This window comes from Pelobates fuscus, chromosome 4 (genome assembly GCF_036172605.1).
Source record: "Pelobates fuscus isolate aPelFus1 chromosome 4, aPelFus1.pri, whole genome shotgun sequence".
NCBI lineage: Eukaryota > Metazoa > Chordata > Amphibia > Anura > Pelobatidae > Pelobates > Pelobates fuscus.
In genome coordinates, this window is record NC_086320.1 from 372,899,904 (window position 1) to 372,921,534 (window position 21,631).

The 21,631-nt window shown below is 37.1% G+C and overlaps 1 protein-coding gene across 1 annotated transcript in view; it reads right to left on the bottom strand.

The window, feature by feature from the left end:
- CRHR2 (corticotropin releasing hormone receptor 2) overlaps window positions 1–21,631 on the bottom strand; it is a 303,929-nt gene that overhangs the window by 197,725 nt on the left and 84,573 nt on the right. Inside the window, exon 2 of the mRNA XM_063452732.1 lies at window positions 17,231–17,324. Coding sequence (XP_063308802.1) covers window positions 17,231–17,324 — 94 coding nt within the window. The remainder of the gene's footprint in view (window positions 1–17,230; window positions 17,325–21,631) is intronic.

Here is a 21,631-nt window from a genome sequence, read left to right on the forward strand (position 1 = left end):
AGTGTCCCTTCCTGCGCTGGGGCCCCAGGGAGGGGGAGGATCTTGGGATATGTCCTTGCATGTTTGTGTGGTAAACCCCTTGCATGGGGTTGTACATTAAAGCCGTGTGTGGCTAATAAAATTGTGTTGTACCTCCAGAACTGTGTGTCGTCCAGTTACTGGGGGGATGAAAATGGGTCTCCTTATGCCTTAACCGGTTCCCAGCTGGGTGAGTAAAGGGAATTAGTGAAGGTAACCAGTCAGGTTACCCTAGGTCCGCTACAGTCCTTTTTTTTTTTCTTCCATACCAGTGTATACATTTCATATGTTTAATTATGTTCATTGTTCCAACTGTGGCTGTCCTATCAACTGTACAGACATAAATCACACATTGAGGTTATTTACATAGATAGGAGATAGGCAATATGTAACACAGTCTATAGATTATACCTCACCAACTCATTATTCCAGGTTCATTAACAGGACAATTATATGACCATTGTTGCCAAAATATTTTTACTAGACTTTTCCAGTTCAGCAGAATTTCTGTAAAAACTGATTCAGAGATGAATCACATGAACCAAAAGGAAGGAAAATGAACCAAAAGGATTCATATATTTATATTCTATATTATTTTTGCATTTTCCTATTATTTGATTCACAGAGCAACTAAGAAAAAAATAGGCAATAGATGGAAAAAAGAGAAGAGAGAAGTAAACACTCTATATTTATATTTATATATACGGTATGTATTGGATATATAAAATGTAAATAGAATGTTTTTATTGCTCCTTTTTTATCTTCACTTTGTAACTTCTGACATGAATTGTGATTAAAATCAACATTAGGGCAATGTGCCCCAGCCATCAATCATCTTATTCTCAATCAATCATCTTTTGTCAAGATATATTTTAAATTTGTGCATAGATATACGATGAGGCTTGGAATGCCACTACAGCGAGAACAAGCCATGAGCCATTTTTGGAATGGAAATAAGATGCACATGATAAGATAAACATGCTAACAAAAGATGTCAGAGAAGAAACGATGAATGGTAAATCTATATAGAGAGAAAGCAAGCTTGGATAGAAACAGATTATAATGCCGTCGGGTACGCTAGCACCCATAGGGGAGCAACAGAGAAATAACCATAAATGATGCTGATAGAAGAATTGTCTCCCAAGCTATGATTAGCCGATACCACAAGTGGGCTAGAACAGAGAGGCCATCTCCATGCTGAGTTCGTCTGGAAGACTGCTCGGACATGATTTGTACACCCAAACTGCTTCATTTAGCTAAAGTTATTATGATGCCTGTAGCATCTCTTTAATTGTCTAAAAAGGGAATTATGGAGAATAGATGCCTTGGACAAACTTTCAGCCCCATCTGTGTTAACCTAAAATGATTTCATTCTCTTGTCAGTTCTTCACAAATACCTGTTCAGTGAGTAAATCCCCAGGGTATGACTATGCATACTGTCTGGTTATTTTTAAAACTGTCCGATCTAGAGCGATTGAAGCGGGTACATTACTTTGTTATTTTTACATTACTAATATTTTCACAGATTTTTTGTTTTAGTGTAGCTGTATCCTTATTAACATACAAACAGTCTGTCAAGTATGATAAGACGAGCTGTCTCTAGGTTTTGTTACAGTTAGATACATTAAATATAATTTATTTTCCTTAATAACTGTCTGTGCAGTGTCTCCTATACTCTCTATATTTAGCAGCAAAGTGATCCTGATCGAGTGGATTACACCAGAATGTATCAAACATGGTCTAAGCCAGGACCCAGAGCTTGGGATCAATTTATTGAATGAACTTAGAATTTATCATATTGATTTTTGGAGAATATTATATTATATTTAGAGTGCATCGTCAATAGCTGCATCAAGTCTTGATGTGCATTGAAAAACGTAAAAGGACACTTCAACCGCCTCGTCAATCTATGTACTCTATTCGTTAATTTGTTTATGGCGAAGGGAGATTGCCTGTCTGTCTTGGGTTTGTAATTGCAGCAATATATTGAGTTTTTATAAAAACTATGAATGGAACTAATTGGTGTACCTGCTGACAACTAAACTCCATATTTATTAAAATCCCTACCAAGTAAGGGTTTAACCCCTTAACCCCTTAAGGACACATGACATGTGTGACATGTCATGATTCCCTTTTATTCCAGAAGTTTGGCCCTTAAGGGGTTAAAGGATCGCCTTGGCACAGAAAATAAAGGGATGGCTAGGAGAGTCTGCTGCTTGATAGTCAGGACAAAACACAACAGCAAACTGCAAAAATGGGAAATATACAATACCACAAATAGTTTGAAGGAGATTTTTTTTTGGGGGGGGGGGTAAATGTTTTCAATTCTTGGCAGTTCTTTTGCATTATTGATAGAATGCTTTACATTACATTCACTATTTTGTTGTAATCATTTTTTTTATTTACTACATAATATTTTAGATATAACACTATTATATTTGTTATTAATTGAATGCCCTTTTAAGCATTGTAATATTTATTTTCTTTATAAACTATATTTAAATGATGAGACAGAGTAGCAAACCCTCGTCAGGGGATCTGACAGGCGCGTACCTTAGCCATTGTTTCTGGAGTGAGAGTGTATTCATGTTTCTAATGACTTTATCATAAGTGATTATATCCTACCATCCATTTACGGGGGAAGAATAACGGTTTCTGACTATTTAGTCAAGACTAGTACTAGCTCTTTATCAAATGTCCTCCGTAGATAGTATATATTTGCCACTTTACAGGGGGTTGGGGGCTAAGGGGTGCCCTCGAAGGCACAGATTTAGTATAGATTTTCTTTCCCGATACAGACACTTTATTATTTCTTCCTGCTCCTATATCCATTGCCTCATATTAGGGATTTAGATATGTTGTATAGGTGTCATTTGCAACACAGCTATAGTATCTCTAGTACTGCTGGATTAATTTTTTGACCACCCTCACGGACAGTATTTTTATAGCACACCACTGTGTCCAGTACCATTAGGCATTCATGACTATCCTAAGATATACCATTATTGTACAAGTGATGTTCCACTATTCCCTGAGTGAATGTGGCTAGATTAGGCTCCTCTACCTTACTCTTTAGGATATTATGGTATCCTGTTTTTCGCAGAGTTACCATACCACTGTTTAGTTGATAATCTACTCGCTATTTTATATATGTACATAGTCTTCTTTTCGTATTTTTTATTTTACTTTTTGGTTGTTTTGGTTATTAGGATGTGTGTTTTATCCGTTGTATTAAAGGTTACGTTTTAACTTTAGTCCATTTTTCCATTGTGGATTATTTACTTTTTTTTTCTCCTACCGATATACCGGTAGCGTTACCCTTTGCCTCCAATCCATTGCGACATAGTTTTTATCTTCACTTTCCCTTGGCAATCTCTTCTTTAATCCATATATAAATGGTAAAATAAACAAGCTAGATTAGTTATGCATTTTTGTTGCACAATCCATGTATTTAATCTGTGAGTTAGGCCAACGGTTCCCTTACACTTGTGACTGTGTTTTATTTGTTATGATTAGGCGTCTTTGCAGCGGGTCCTTGTAACGTCAATACAGGTATTCACTCAATGCTAATTGGTTCCATTAGAGGTACAAATTATACTGTATGCAATCTGGGTCTCTCAAGGATTCCAAAGTCTCTTTACAGTACACAAATTTCCACCGCTTGGTGTTTTATGAAAATGGCATGTTTGTTTGTTTCTGTACTACAGAAAAAAATAGTCTGTAAAATGATTTCATTAATGGATGCTAACTAAGTAGAGCAGACCCATGTACTGAAGAATGGTTTAGTTTTTACCTTGAATAAATGATGTACAATGTAGCATTAATGACTGCATTATATTCTATTCCATTGCCTGCTGTACTTTAAACATGGCTAGTAAAACGTTCAACAGCAAAAAATCGTTACATGAAATCTCAAGATGATTCTAATACACAGTGTAAGAATTGCACACAGTTTTTATTTTGTGAGATCTGCTGCTAGTACCCTGCTTTGGTCTAGTGATGGACAGCACTGGATCTGAAAATGGATGAGATCAGGTCTAAGAAGAGATTTAAACATATTGATGGACAGGTTCAAGTCTAGGGATGATTGGGCTCAAGTTTAGACATGGACAGGCTAAAGTCTAAGGCTTAGGTCATCTGAAATCTAGAGATCAACAAGTTGGAGTCTAAGGATGGATATTCTTGGGTGTAGGAACGTACAGGCTCAGATTGAGAGATGGAGTGACTCGAGTAAGTGAGATGGAGTGCAAGGATTGACAAGATGGAGTCTAGGGATGGACAGGTTCAGCAAACAAGATACATCAGAGTTTAGGTGATGTGCCCCACTTCATAAACACTAAAGTTTAGCTCTTAAATAATATAATTACAAAGATTCTCACCCATAAATATAGCGACAGGGAAGCAGATATTCTTAGACATATACAAAAGAAGAGAAAAAATACAAATAGTGCAATATTTTCTGAATGTAACAAAGGGCAACTGGTTATATATATGAGTTGTACGCTCACAATTTTTAGAGCCTTTTTGTACCAAATGGCTCTGAACGTGCTGGCTTCTATGTGTTTTGGTGGCAGCAAAATCTCTTCTGATAGTTGATTAAAATCCCTCGAACAAGATTCATAAAATGAAATACAAACAATAGGAAACAATCTAGTGTGATATTGTAATGAGACACCAAGTCCTAAAGTGGTGATAGTTGGTATGCTCACCTTTACGTGGAGCCCATACATGGCTGGCTCAAAGTTTGCAGACAAAATGTCAAATCTGGAGTGGCAAACCCCCCTTTGTAACCCAAGATATTTGCACAATAAGTGCAACTTTATTCGCATAATTCACTTCAACTATGGACAGGTTCAGGTCTAGAGATAGACATTTTCTGATCTAGGTCATATCACAAAATTCAAGCAATGGAATAATTTCAAGCTTTTAAATCATCAACATATTCCGCAGCACTGTAAAAAGTGTGAACCAACAAAACAGGGCAAGCTGGTCTAATGTCTGTTACATTACAGCATCTCCTTTCGTGCAATAATGATAGGTGTTGCATATAAAGGACAGCTTTACAGTAAAGCACACTGGGTACATTGCATGTGTCAGGCACCAAACAAAAATAAAAAAATATCTGCAAGTTGACAATACTGAGCCCCATTGCATGTAGAACATGTTCCACCTTACTGTTACTTTGTGGCTGCATGGTGATGACACTGTAGATCTACTTGCAGTCCATATGTCCCTACATCTCTGTGCATGTTCTAGTCTCTAATCAAACTGTATACTCTGTGTAAAGTACCTTTAAGGACTGCCTAGTACGTAGGTAGTATGTCCGCTGCAAATATGAGCGCTTCCAGCCACTCTAAGGGTATTGCAGCGATGCCTAGATGTCAAGACATCCTGCAATACCTCTACTGGCTGACTGGCCAATGAGTGATCGCTCCCCAGGAGCGATCATCTCTGGGTTGCCCCACATGGTGCCTGGCAGTATAGCAGAGCATCGGAAGCCATCAAGCAGGGTTCCGATGCTTTACCTGTGTGCTGAGTGCCTCAAGTGGTCGAGGCACTGTGTGAAGACTTAAATAAAATCAATAAAATCAATAAAAAAAATAAATCTATTAATCTCCTCCCCCCAGCCATGTGGCTTCCAATATGGCGCTGCCTTTCTAAAGGCAGTGCATCATGGGGCTTCTGGGGGTGTCCCTAGCCTGCCTCATCATAGAGGGTCATCCAATCAGAGCTTGCCCCTATAATATTTATTATCACTATGATCCCCATTTGTCTAGTCAGGTCAATATTACTAAATATTAACTCTGATTAGTGTGGATTTCCCACCCTCTCTTCACTTGTGATTTAGTGAGAGAGAGAGAGATCTGTGTTTAGGTAGAGAGATTTAGGTAGTTTTAGGTAGGGATTTGTAAAATTGTGAGACCCAAAGGCTCTTTTCAGAGCCATTAACCCCTATCTTGCAAGTGATCACTACAATCACTGGCTCTTGCACAGCAGCACTTTTTGCTGTCTGTGCATCTTTTTTAGGGGTTCGTTTTTTGTGTGATTTTTTTTTGTGATACCCAAAGGCTCTTTTCAGAGCTATTAACCCCTATCCTGCCAGTGATCACTGTATAGATCATGGGCTCTTGCACAGCAGCACTTTTTTTGCTGTCTGTGCATTTCTTTAAGGGGTTAATTTTTTTGTGTGACAGATGTGAAGTAAAGTGATTGTGATCATGTCACAGAGGTCACAGAGGTCATATAGCACTGAGGAGGTGTATGCCATCCTTGCATTAGAGTCTGACGTGTCTATGTCTGACTCCGACCTTGATTTTGACCCTGCTCAGTTACATCACTAGATACAGTGTCTGCTGCTAGTGATGTATCTGTGGCTGCTCGGCCCCCTGCCAGAAGGACATGTGCTGCTCCAGCTGGCAGTGCTGCTGAGGAGTGGGTAGCGCCTCATCGCCAGAGGCCAGATATCTCACCTGTCACCGCAAATCCTGGCATCAATGTGGATGTCGCAGGATTTAGCCCCAAACAGTTTGTGGAGGTGTTTCTCGGTGATGATGTATTGGGGAACATTGTCGTCCAAACTAATTAATTTGCCCATCAGTTCCGTGCTTAAAAGCCTGACTCTTTTTTTAGCAAAGCAGCAATGGGCCTAAATAATTTTTAGGCATCATAAAGAAGCCCTCCATCCACTCCTACAGTAGCCCCATCTGCTCTACCCCCATTTACTCCCAGTGTATGTCGAGGAAGAGGTATGACATGATTCTACATTTCATGCACCTTAGCGCCAACAGCCTGTGCCCCACTAAAGAGCTTCCCCAGTTTGACAGGCTGTATAAAATCCGCCCCCTGATTATCCAATTCGCTGCCAGGTTTGCAGAGGCTTGTACACCTGGTAGGAATATATGCGTGGATGAATCCCTGATGAAGTATAAGGATTCAAGCAGTATATTCCTTCCAAGAGCTCCAGGTATGGTGTAAAGGTGTAGAGGATCTGTAAGAGCGAGACTGCGTATATTCAGGCCTTCAATGTGTAGGGGAGGAAAGGATAGCCACATTGACCCTCCAAGTTGCCCAAAACATATGGGAACCAGTATTGGGGTGTTCATTGGCAGTAACCCTTAAAATTCACAGTACACAAATTCTTAAATTGCTATGTGTGTCAAAGAAATCACCACTTATTGTTATTTATTTTTTTATTTGGCATAGATTGGTGGTAAAATGGCTGCATGGAAAGAGTCAAAATACCCCAAGTTTAATACCTTAGGATGTCTTCTTTTAAAAAATATATACATGTGAAGGGGATCAGGGATTCCTGACAGATATCAGTTTTACAATGTAACTTACGTTAATTTTTAAAAAAAATAATGGTTTGGAAATAGCAAAGTGCTACTTGTACTTATTGCCCTATAACTTGCAAAAAAAAAAGCTAAGAACATGTTAACATTGCATATTTCTAAACTCAGGACAAAAGTTAGAAACTATTTAGCATGGGTGTTTTTGGGCAGTTGTAGATGCGTAGCAGATTTTGGGGGGTAAAAGTTAGAAAAGGTGTGTTTTTAAAAATAATTTTAGCATATTTTATATTTGTTTTATAGTAAATTATATGATATGATGAAAATAATGGTATTGTTAGAAAGACCATTTAATGGCGAGAAAAACTGTATATAATTTGTGTGGGTACAGTAAATGAGTAAGAGGAACATTACAGCTAAACACAAACACCGTAGAAATGTAAAAACAGCCCTGGTCCTTAATGGTAAGAAAATTGAAAAACGGTCCGGTCACTAAGGGGTTAAAGCAGTTCTTAATCTCTTTTGACAAGGACACACATTCTTCAGTTGCAAAGTTAATTCAGTCATTCATCGTTCAATTGTAATATGAATCAGGCTAAAAGAAATATGCAAACCACATGGAGAAGGGTTGCTTTTATTTTGGGAATTCTCCTGTGGTTGGAAGAGTATGATGTTCCAAACTTCAGGGACCCACTGGAAAAAGCATTTAGACCTGGATTTTGGCTCAACAAAGTGATGTACAGAAACACAATTTGAAAGGAGTAGAAATGTCATGATATGATGGGCTACATTTTATTCACAGGTTTTATTGGAAAGTTGCAAAATGAGACGGGAGAAAAAATAAAGGACTATTTGATTTTTTTTTTATATTTTGATTGGTTGTTTGGTACTTTCAGACAATCAGAATACAGAAGGAACTCAAATCCCTGCCTGTGACCAGATGATCCAAGGGGTAGAATAAAGTAATGGCGGTCTCCAGTCTGCTGCCAGAATTCAGACTTCGAAGGGAAGATTAAAGTACAAATCGTCACATTCCATGACTTTCTTATATATTTTTAACTTTTCTAATATATAAACAGAGCCTAAATTGAAACATTAATGTTTCTTTAAGCTGTAGTGTTACTGGAATCACAGGCATATATAGTTCTGTTATGTGTTGGGAATATTTGATTTTAAAAATAAGCAATGTGAAAGATGGCAAATATTGACCATCAGATGAGGAATTAAGGATTGCGTCATGGCAGATTATATATTTTTCTTGTTGCAGTCATTTCCTTCACAGATTTATTTTCCTATAATGAGTGAAACATGATTCATAAAGATTCATGTTTCGTATTAAATATCGCCAACACTGTTAAAATAATGTATCGCTCTATTAACCAAAAAAGACACAGATTTTTTCCAGTGACTTCTGGGTTTATTCAATATTATAAATTCTCTCTGCTGTTCTTTGGACTGTTGGAATATTTTTGGAAACAATTTTAAGCAAGAAAACCAATGTCTAGACAAATCAAGTCATTGATAAGGTACTAGAAAAGTACATATTAAGGGATATATAAAGGTGACGGATTCATTTTTAATTTTGGTGCAAATATCCCTCTTCTGCACCATTTATTTCTCCTATTGTCTGCTGTGTCTTTTAATGCTTAAGCAAACTGTGCCTCTTATTCTATATAAAATCTGCCAGCACTGTTACTGTGGTAGGTTTAAAACAATACCTGCAAAGGTACAGACAATAAATACAATTCCAGTATAGAAATAAACATTATACCTGTACTAAAATCGGCAAGTAACGCTATACATGTATTGGTATAGATAATAAACAAGGTATAGGGATAGACAATAAACATTATACCTGTACTAAAATCGGCAAGTAACGCTATACATGTATTCGTATAGATAATAAACAAGGTATAGGAAACATCAATAAACATTATACCTGTACTAAAATCGGCAATAAACGCTATACATGTATTGGTATAGATAATAAACACAGTATAGGAAACGACAATAAACATTATACCTGTACTAAAATCGGCAATAAACGCTATACATGTATTGGTATAGATAATAAACATAGTGTAGGGATAGACAATAAACATTATACCTGTACTAAAATCGGCAAGTAACGCTATACATGTATTGGTATAGATAATAAACACGGTATAGGAAACGACAATAAACATTATACCTGTACTAAAATCGGCAATAAACGCTATACATGTATTGGTATAGATAATAAACACGGTATAGGAAACGACAATAAACATTATACCTGTACTAAAATCGGCAATAAACGCTATACATGTATTGGTATAGATAATAAACACGGTATAGGAAACGACAATAAACATTATACCTGTACTAAAATCGGCAATAAACACTATACATGTATTGGTATAGATAATAAACACGGTATAGGGATAGACAATAAACATTATACCTGTACTAAAATTGGCAAGTAATGCTATACATGTATTGGTATAGATAATAAACACAGTATAGGAATAGACAATAAACATTATACCTGTACTAAAATCGGCAAGTAACGCTATACATGTATTGGTATAGATAATAAACACAGTGTAGGAATAGACAAACATTATACCTGTACTAAAATCGGCAATAAACACTATACATGTATTGGTATAGATAATAAAAACAGTATAGGAATAGACAATAAACATTATACCTGTACTAAAATCGGCAATAAACGCTATACATGTATTGGTATAGATAATAAACACGGTATAGGAATAGACAATAAACATTATACCTGTACTAAAATCGGCAATAAACGCTATACATGTATTGGTATAGATAATAAACACAGTATAGGGATAGACAATAAACATTATACCTGTACTAAAATCGGCAATAAACGCTATACATGTATTGGTATAGATAACAAACAAGGTATAGGAATAGACAATAAACATTATACCTGTATTAAAATCGGCAATAAACGCTATACATCTATTGGTATAGATAATAAACACAGTGTAGGAATAGACAATATACATTATACCTGTACTAAAATCGGCAATAAACGCTATACATGTATTGGTATAGATAACAAACAAGGTATAGGAATAGACAATAAACATTATACCTGTACTAAAATCGGCAATAAACGCTATACATGTATTGGTATAGATAATAAACACAGTATAGGAATAGACAATAAACATTATACCTGTACTAAAATCGGCAATAAACGCTATACATGTATTGGTATAGATAATAAACACAGTGTAGGAATAGACAATATACATTATACCTGTACTAAAATCGGCAATAAACGCTATACATGTATTGGTATAGATAACAAACAAGGTATAGGAATAGACAATATACATTATACCTGTACTAAAATCGGCAATAAACGCTATACATGTATTGGTATAGATAATAAACACGGTATAGGAATAGACAATAAACATTATACCTGTACTAAAATCGGCAATAAACGCTATACATGTATTGGTATAGATAATAAACACAGTGTAGGAATAGACAATATACATTATACCTGTACTAAAATCGGCAATAAACGCTATACATGTATTGGTATAGATAACAAACAAGGTATAGGAATAGACAATAAACATTATACCTGTACTAAAATCGGCAATAAACGCTATACATGTATTGGTATAGATAATAAACACAGTATAGGAATAGACAATAAACATTATACCTGTACTAAAATCGGCAATAAACGCTATACATGTATTGGTATAGATAATAAACACAGTGTAGGAATAGACAATATACATTATACCTGTACTAAAATCGGCAATAAACGCTATACATGTATTGGTATAGATAACAAACAAGGTATAGGAATAGACAATATACATTATACCTGTACTAAAATCGGCAATAAACGCTATACATGTATTGGTATAGATAATAAACACGGTATAGGAATAGACAATAAACATTATACCTGTACTAAAATCGGCAATAAACGCTATACATGTATTGGTATAGATAATAAACACAGTGTAGGAATAGACAATATACATTATACCTGTACTAAAATCGGCAATAAACGCTATACATGTATTGGTATAGATAACAAACAAGGTATAGGAATAGACAATATACATTATACCTGTACTAAAATCGGCAATAAACGCTATACATGTATTGGTATAGATAATAAACACGGTATAGGAATAGACAATAAACATTATACCTGTACTAAAATCGGCAAGTAACACTATACATGTATTGGTATAGATAATAAACACAGTATAGTAATAGACAATAAACATTATACCTGTACTAAAATCGTCAATAAACGCTATACAAGTATTGGTATAGATAATAAACACGGTAGAGGAATAGACAATAAACATTATACCTGTACTAAAATCGGCAAGTAACACTATACATGTATTGGTATAGATAATAAACACAGTATAGTAATAGACAATAAACATTATACCTGTACTAAAATCGTCAAGTAACGCTATACATGTATTGGTATAGATAATAAACACAGTGTAGGAATAGACAATAAACATTATACCTGTACTAAAATCGGCAAGTAATGCTATACATGTATTGGTATAGATAATAAACACGGTATAGGAAACGACAATAAACATTATACCTGTACTAAAATCGTAAAGTAACGCTATACATGTATTGGTATAGATAATAAACACGGTGTAGGGATAGACAATAAACATTATACCTATACTAAAATCGGCAAGTAACGCTATACATGTATTGCTATAGATAATAAACACAGTATAGGGATAGACAAACATTATGCCTGTTCTAAAATCGGCAATAAACGCTATACATGTATTGGTATAGATAATAAACACGGTAGAGGAATAGACAATAAACATTATACCTGTACTAAAATCGTCAAGTAACGCTATACATTTATTGGTATAGATAACAAACAAGGTATAGGAATAGACAATAAACATTATACCTGTACTAAAATCGCCAAGTAACGCTATACATGTATTGGAATAGATAATAAACACAGTATAGGAAACGACAATAAACATTATACCTGTACTAAAATCGGCAATAAACACTATACATGTATTGGTATAGATAATAAACACGGTATAGGAATAGACAATAAACATTATACCTGTACTAAAATCGGCAAGTAACGCTATACATGTATTGGTATAGATAATAAACACAGTATAGGGATAGACAATAAACATTATACCTGTACTAAAATCAGGGCCGGTGCAAGGATTTTTGACTACACAGGCGAAGATGCGTTTTGCCGCCCCTCCTCCCCCCCCAAAAATGCGTCTTCACCTGTGTGTCAAGTAACCCCCCCCCCTTTAGAATTTCTTACCCCCTTCAGAGTTTTATATCCTATCATTCGAATATCTTACTCCCTTTTTCTCCTTTATGTGTCTTACACCCGCTTTGCTGTGTTTTATCTCCTCGTGTTTCTCTTACAACCCATTTGTGTATTTTTTACTTACTCCAGCCTCTTTGTCTGTCTCTTTCTTCTCCCCAGCTCCTTTGTGTGTCTCTTTCTCCCCCAGAGTCCCTTTGTACGTCTCTTTCTCCCCACAACCCTTCTGTCTGTCTATGTGTCCTCCCTCAGCCCCTCTGTGTGTCTCTTTGCCCCGTGTGCTTTCAGCCTCTGTGACTTTCTTTGTGCCCCCCAGCATTCCTGTGTCTTTCAATGTCCCCCTCCCCTATACCTTTCATTGTCCCACCTCCCCTCCTGTGCCTTTAAATGTCCCCCACCTTTTATTGCCTCCCCTGAACCTTTTATTATCCCCATACCCTCCTGTACCTTTTATTGCTGCTCCATTTCCTCCTGTAATTCTTATTGCCCACCTACCCTCCTGTAACTCTTCTTGTCCCCCTCCCCTACTGTAACTCTTCTTGCCCCTCCCCTACTGTAACTCTTCTTGTCCCCCCCACCTGTAACTCTTCTTGTCCCCCCTCCTGTAACTCTTCTTGTCCCCCCCTCCTGTAACTCTTCTCTCCCCCTGTAACTTTTATTGTGTCCCCCCCCCTGTAACTCTTCTCTCCCCCCTGTAACTTTTATTGTGTCCCCCCTCCTGTAACTCTTCTCTCCCCCCCCTGTAACTTTTATTGTGTCCCCCCTCCTGTAACTTTTATTTTGCCCCCCCTACTGTAACTCTTCTCTCCCCCCTGTAACTTTTATTGTGTCCCCCCTCCTGTAACTCTTCTCTCCCCCCTGTAACTTTTATTGTGTCCCCCCTCCTGTAACTCTTCTCTCCCCCCCTGTAACTTTTATTGTGTCCCCCCTCCTGTAACTCTTCTCTCCCCCCCTGTAACTTTTATTGTGTCCCCCCTCCTGTAACTCTTCTCTCTCCCCCTGTAACTTTTATTGTGTACCCCCTCCTGTAACTTTTCTCCAAACCCCTGTTACTTTTATTGTGTCCCCCCTTCAACTTTTCTCCCCACCCCTGTAACTTTTCTCCCCACCCCTGTTACTTTTATTGTGCCCCCCCTCCTGTAACTTTTCTCCCCACCCTGTAACTTGTATTGTCCTCCACTCCCCTCCTACCTTTCATTGGGCCCCCTTCTCTCTCCATGTAGCGTGGTTGAGCGGGCGGTATGTGGTAGAGGATCCCATTTCCTGTCCCAGTCTGACAGGAAGCAGTTTGTTGCATCTCCTGTCAGACCGGGTAAACCGCCGCCGGCCCGCCCGCTCGGCCACTCTACACGCAATGACCAGCAGGAGAGGAGCACTATGCAGGGTGCTCTCCTCCTGCCGGTCACCCCAGGATTGCGCCCCCCAGGCCGGTGCGCCCTAAGGCGGCCGCTTGTGCCGCCTTATGGTAGCGCCGGCCCTGACTAAAATCGGCAAGTAACGCTATACATGTATTGGTATAGATAATAAACACGGCAGAGGAATAGACAATAAACATTATACCTGTACTAAAATCGGCAAGTAACGCTATACAAGTATTGGTATAGATAATAAACACAGTATAGGGATAGACAATAAACATTATACCTGTACTAAAATCGGCAAGTAACGCTATACATGTATTGGTATAGATAATAAACACGGCAGATGAATAGACAATAAACATTATACCTGTACTGAAATCGGCAATAAACGCTATACATGTATTGGTATAGATAATAAACACGGTATAGGAATAGACAATAAGCATTATACCTGTACTAAAATCGGCTATAAACGCTATACATGTATTGGTATAGATAATAAACACGGTATAGGAATAGACAATAAACATTATACCGGTACAAAAATCAGCAAGTAACGCTATACATGTATTGGTATAGATAACAAACAAGGTATAGGAATAGACAATAAACATTATACCTGTATTAAAATCGGCAATAAACGCTATACATCTATTGGTATAGATAATAAACACAGTATAGGGATAGACAATAAACATTATACCTGTACTAAAATCGGCAAGTAACGCTATACATGTATTGGTATAGATAACAAACAAGGTATAGGAAAAGACAATAAACATTATACCTGTATTAAAATCGGCAATAAACGCTATACATCTATTGGTATAGATAATAAACATAGTGTAGGGATAGACAATAAACATTATACTTGTACTAAAATCGGCAAGTAACGCTATACATGTATTGGTATAGATAATAAACACAGTATAGGGATAGACAATAAACATTATACCTGTACTAAAATCGGCAATAAACGCTATACATCTATTGGTATAGATAATAAACACAGTATAGGGATAGACAATATACATTATACCTGTACTAAAATCGGCAAGTAACGCTATACATGTATTGGTATAGATAATAAACACAGTATAGGGATAGACAATAAACATTATACCTGTACTAAAATCGGCAATAAACGCTATACATCTATTGGTATAGATAATAAACACGGTAGAGGAATAGACAATAAACCTTATACCTGTACTAAAATCGGCAATAAACGCTATACATGTATTGGTATAGATAATAAAAACAGTATAGGAAAAGACAATAAACATTATACCTGTATTAAAATCGGCAATAAACGCTATACATCTATTGGTATAGATAATAAACATAGTGTAGGGATAGACAATAAACATTATACTTGTACTAAAATCGGCAAGTAACGCTATACATGTATTGGTATAGATAATAAACACAGTATAGGGATAGACAATAAACATTATACCTGTACTAAAATCGGCAATAAACGCTATACATCTATTGGTATAGATAATAAACACAGTATAGGGATAGACAATATACATTATACCTGTACTAAAATCGGCAAGTAACGCTATACATGTATTGGTATAGATAATAAACACAGTATAGGGATAGACAATAAACATTATACCTGTACTAAAATCGGCAAGTAACGCTATACATGTATTGGTATAGATAATAAACACGGTAGAGGAATAGACAATAAACCTTATACCTGTACTAAAATCGGCAATAAACGCTATACATGTATTGGTATAGATAATAAAAACAGTATAGGAATAGACAATAAACATTATACCTGTACTAAAATCGGCAAGTAACGCTATACATGTATTGGTATAGATAATAAACACGGTATAGGAATAGACAATAAACATTATACCTGTACTAAAATCGGCAATAAACGCTATACATGTATTGGTATAGATAATAAACACGGTATAGGAATAGACAATAAACATTATACTGGTACAAAAATCGGCAAGTAACGCTATACATGTATTGGTATAGATAATAAACACAGTATAGGGATAGACAATAAACATTATACCTGTACTAAAATCGGCAATAAACGCTATACATGTATTGGTATAGATAATAAACACGGTATAGGAATAGACAATAAACATTATACTGGTACAAAAATCGGCAAGTAACGCTATACATGTATTGGTATAGATAATAAACACAGTATAGGGATAGACAATAAACATTATACCTGTACTAAAATCGGCAATAAACGCTATACATGTATTGGTATAGATAATAAACACAATATAGGGATAGACAATAAACATTATACCTGTACTAAAATCGGCAGTAACGCTATACATGTATTGGTATAGATAATAAACACAGTATAGGGATAGACAATAAACATTATACCTGTACTAAAATCGGCAAGTAACGCTATACATGTATTGGTATAGATAATAAACACAGTATAGGGATAGACAATAAACATTATACTTGTCCCATTGTAGAAAAAAAGAAACTCCATACTTGTATAAGTGTAGTAGACAATAAACATGAAATGCTATTAAAAGGTGACTCCAGACCCTTAAATAACATTAACTTGCTGAAACGCTTTATGTGGGAAGAGTGTGTTCTATTTTCTCATTTTGCAAAAAGTGCAGATTTCAATAGAAATTTACACTTCTATTAATTAACCTGGTTACACCCCTTGGCTTTCAAGCAAACAACAGGTAATGTTACTTCCAGGTTTAGTGAGCTCAATGCAGCTGACCTCAAGAGGCAGCAATTGTTCTGAGCACCTGCCTTGCAAAGACCTCTCATTGAGCTGCATTGGGAAGTCTGTGATTGGACAGCCACAGAAAGTCTGGGCGGGGTTAGAAGGGGAGGGCTTGCAAAGGCAGCAGACAAGAAATCTCCAGGTTTTGCAAGCTGATTTTAGATATAGCCAAAATGAAAATATAGATAATGAAATGCATGCATGCATGTCTTCACTCTGGCTATATCTACTACACAGTGATTTTGATTTATTTTGTATTTGGGTAGTGGAGCGTCCCTGCTATTATTGTCTGTGTAGTGGTTTAATGCTATTAAATGAGTGTTACAATATAAACTCAGCACTGTAGAAACAAAGTTGAATCAACTGAAAATAAAAAAGTAAAAAAATAAAAAACACAAAAACACAAATCAACGCTAGAATTTCCAATAAATATGGTAAATTCAGGAGAAACCCGGTCACATACCTGTGCCATTGTAGACTACAGACATGGCTTCACAATATTTTTCCAGAAGAGCGGTCAGAGATAGGTTTTCTGAGCATGTGCAGTGAAGAATTATCTACAGAGAAAGACACAGGTTACAGAATTATTGGTTACGTATAAAGGACACAGTTACAGAAAGATTAACACAAACGTCACATGCATTCCAGATGTCCATCCATCACCTCTTTATATGTCCGGTAAAGTGCTTCTTTATAATTGCAATAAATATGGAGTTTATGTAGAACTTCGTTAATCTAAAAAAGGAATGTTGATCTAAAAACTTGGAGAAGCCAAAGTGTTTATGAATCCAATTTAGTCAATGTTACCTCCTAAACTATCCAGCGTTATCTTCCCACAGTGCATCCTGGGTAACTGCGCTGCTGGGGGCTACCCACGTCAGATTTAATTTGGATGGAGACATATAGTACTATGGTGTTTGATTAAGGGGTTATTAAGGTAGACTCAGAAAATAAACCATCTCTTTAGATTTCACAGTCTGTTCCAAGGGCTTTGCAGCACTTAAACTGGTAAGGCTCACAACAAGCAGAGGTTTTATTTTTATTTTTTTAAAACTCTAAAACAAAAATATTTTGTTAATTCAACATCAGCAGTACTGTAGACCCTTGGAGTCAGTCAAGTAAAAGAACTATGTGGAAACAGGATTCAAAACTATATTGCGAGGACAACATATATTTTTATTACAACCTCAGAGATTGGAGAAATGTCTGAAGGAGATAGGACAATTACCCAACCATCCAACGGTCAGATCTGATGCATGGTTGAATATAATATGTGTCTACTCGCCATTGTTGACTGCTAGAAAACAGGTTAGGGAGGGTTGATGGCAGGGGTGTCCATTATCACCCTGCAGATGTTCTTGGACTATTTATAATTTTGGAACTATTCCCATATATAATTCTTCCCCTTCCTTTCATCAAATAGATTTAGGCAGCTCGATTTTTACATATGAACCTATGAGTAATTATTTATATATAATGTAAAGGGAATTTTGATCAGCCAATGACCCTCTAGCCACCATACTCATTGGCAATTTATCAGAGTGTGACTAAGTTACCTTTACCTACATATATCAGCTATGAAGAAGACAGCAATAATTCCAATCAGTGCCTAAGCAGAGATACCAAAAGCCTACAAGCAGAAGAGATTGCCTTATTGCAGGTCATTACTAATTCAACTGGGACATTATACTCAAGTGTAATCTGCAAGGAGAGAAAATCCTCCATCAACGAAGGCCTTTTACCTGTTGACATCATTTAACCCTACTTCCTGCATTATTGGTCAGAATGCACCGCAGAGTTACAAAAAAATGTGTCACTAAATGTGATTGGAAATTAGTATTTGTAAAACAATATTTATGTCAAGTGCTAAATTATCCCTAGAGTGACATAAATGATTGATCATGTATTCATCTTAAATATCTTGGCAATACTCTTTCACTGCTCATCACTCCAATAATGCATTGTATGATAAAATCGTCACTCTCTGACCATTTCTAACGTTGGGAACTATGTACAAAGGTACACTGATCAGACACAACATTAGAACCGGTGAAAAGGAATAACACTGATTATATCTTTACAATGGCACCTGACTGTCGAGGGGTGTGATACAACAGACAGCAAGTGAACGGTAAGTTCTTGAATTTTATGTGTTTGAACCAGGAAAAATTAGGCAAGAGTAAAGATCTGAGTGACTTTGACAAGGGCCAAATAGTGATGATTAGACGACTGGGTCAGAGCATTTCCAAAATAGCAATTGTTCCCAGTATGCAGTGGTTAGCACCTACAAAAAGTGGCGCAAGGAAGGACAACTGGTGAGCTGGCAGAAGGTTCATGCATGCGGGAAGCAAGGCTAGCTCACCTGGTACAATCACATAGATGAGCTGCTGTAGCTCAAATTGCTGAAAATGTAAAGCTGGCGGCGACAGAAAGGTTTGAAAACACACAGTGCATATCAGTTTGCTGTGTATGGAGCTGTGCAGCCGCAGAGACCAGTCATAGTGCCAATGATGACCTCTGTCCACCTGAAAGCAACTTCAATGGGTATGTGAGCATCAGAACTGGACCATGGAGTTTTACATCAGGTGTATGGCCATGTGTCTTTCGTTTAGCTGGAGAAGAGTTGGCTGGAGGGTGCACTATGGGAAGAAGGCAGGCCGGCAGAGGCAGTGTTATGCCCTGCACAATGTTATGCTGGTAAACCTTGGATTTTGGCATATGTGTATATTACTTTGACAAGTACCATCTACCTAGAGATTGATGCAGACCATGTACACCCCTTCATAGCAACACTGATGACAGTGGCCTCTTTCAGCAGGATAATGGACCCTGCCACACTGCAAAATTTGTTCTGGGAGGGTTTGAGGAACATGACAAAGAGTTCAAGGTGTTGACTTGGCCTCCAAATTTCCCAGATCTCAATACAATTGAGCATCTGTACGATGTGCTGCAACAACATAACCGACCCATGAATACACAGGACTTAAAGGATCTGCTACTAATTTCTCGGTGCCACATACCACAGGACACACCTCAACGCATGAGAGCCGTTTTGGCAGCATTAGGTGGACCTACACAATATTAAGCAGGTGGTTTTAATATTTTGGCTGATCAGTGATTACTCCCCTTACCTTTTGTGTCCCTTTACCCCACTCCCTCCAGCATGTAAGCTCATTGAGCAGGACCCTCAATCCCTCTGTTACTGTGTCACATTACCCCACTCCCTCTAGCATGTAAGCTCATTGAGCAGGCCCTCAATCCCTCTATTACTGTGTCACTATACCCCACTCCCTCTAACATGTAAGCTCATTGAGCAGGCCCTCAATCCCTCTATTACTGTGTCACTATACCCCACTCCCTCTAACATGTAAGCTCATTGAGCAGGACCCTCAATCCCTCTATTACTGTGTCACTATACCCCACTCCCTCTAACATGTAAGCTCATTGAGCAGGACCCTCAACCCCTCTGTTACTGTGTCACTATACCCCACTCCCTCTAACATGTAAACTCACTGAGCAGGAACTCAATCCCTCTGTTACTGTGTCACTATACTCCACTCCCTCTAACATGTAAGATCACCGAGCAGGGCCCTCAATCCCTCTGTTACTGTGTCACTATACCCCACTTCCTCTAGCATGTAAACTCACTGAGCAGGGCCCTCAATCCCTCTGTTACTGTGTCACTATACCCCACTCCCTCTAACATGTAAACTCCCTGAGCAGGGCCCTCAATCCCTCTGTTACTGTGTCACTATACTCCACTCCCTCTAACATGTAAGCTCATTGAGCAGGACCCTCAACCCCTCTGTTTCTGTGTGTCCAACTTGTCTGGTTACAATTACATGTTTGTTAGTCCACCCATTGTAAAGCGCTGTGGAATTTGTTGGCGCTATATAAATAATAATAATCAGTGTATATCGTTGAAGAGAATATGTGAACATCATGTGTCTTTCAATAAATTCCAGCTATGTGACTGCCACAAAAATCGAGAGTTAAATGTAGGTTAATATGAAAGAAAAGAATGAAACACAATACACACTTGGAGTTTCTTTGACAGTTATCTGGGCAGGGTTGGCTTGTAGCACATACCAACCTGCTCTTTTTTAAAATAAATACCAAAAATGCTATTAGAAATGAACCCTTTCTTTAATGCCCGTCGAAGAAAACAATGTGTTCAGTTACATTTTATCTTTGTATTGGTATTAGGTTGTTTTTTTAGCTACAGAGCTCGTGGGTTATTACAAGAACTACACAATAGGTTTTAAAAAATCATAACAGGGTGCACATCGTACCTTTGTTGGTCAGAGCAAACAATTTAGCTTTTGCACCACCAATATTGCTGTTGTATGACATAAAAGCTTCCGTGTCCCTAAAACATTTCTGTAAATTTGTTTTGAATTGAAACTTTAACAAATCGATTTTTGATTGATGCACAATGTTTTTTTGGATCTACATCTGCAGTAAATATTTACACATTAATTAAGGGTTTTTAGAAACTTGTTTCCTGCCTCTGAGATGGTTTTATTTCCTAAAACATACGGCATTAGTTAAAAATTACTGATCTGTAGTTAGAAAATAGTCTCTATATTGGCTTGATGGCATTTTTTAAAAATCTCATTTCTGCATTCAACAAAATGTGTGTTGTTTTTTATCACTTGAGCCAATTAAGAACAGAATTCAAGAATGATAAAACATTGCGTATCTAGTTTAACATTAAATGGCTTTTTTGTGGTGAGACAATAAGTTTTCGAATGTCAGGTAGGTGGCTGTTATCTATCCAGTTTAAAATTATTTATAACATGACACAACACCACCTATATTGTGCCACGAAGGAGATTTGGCTCAGCCAAACCTTTTTTCCGAA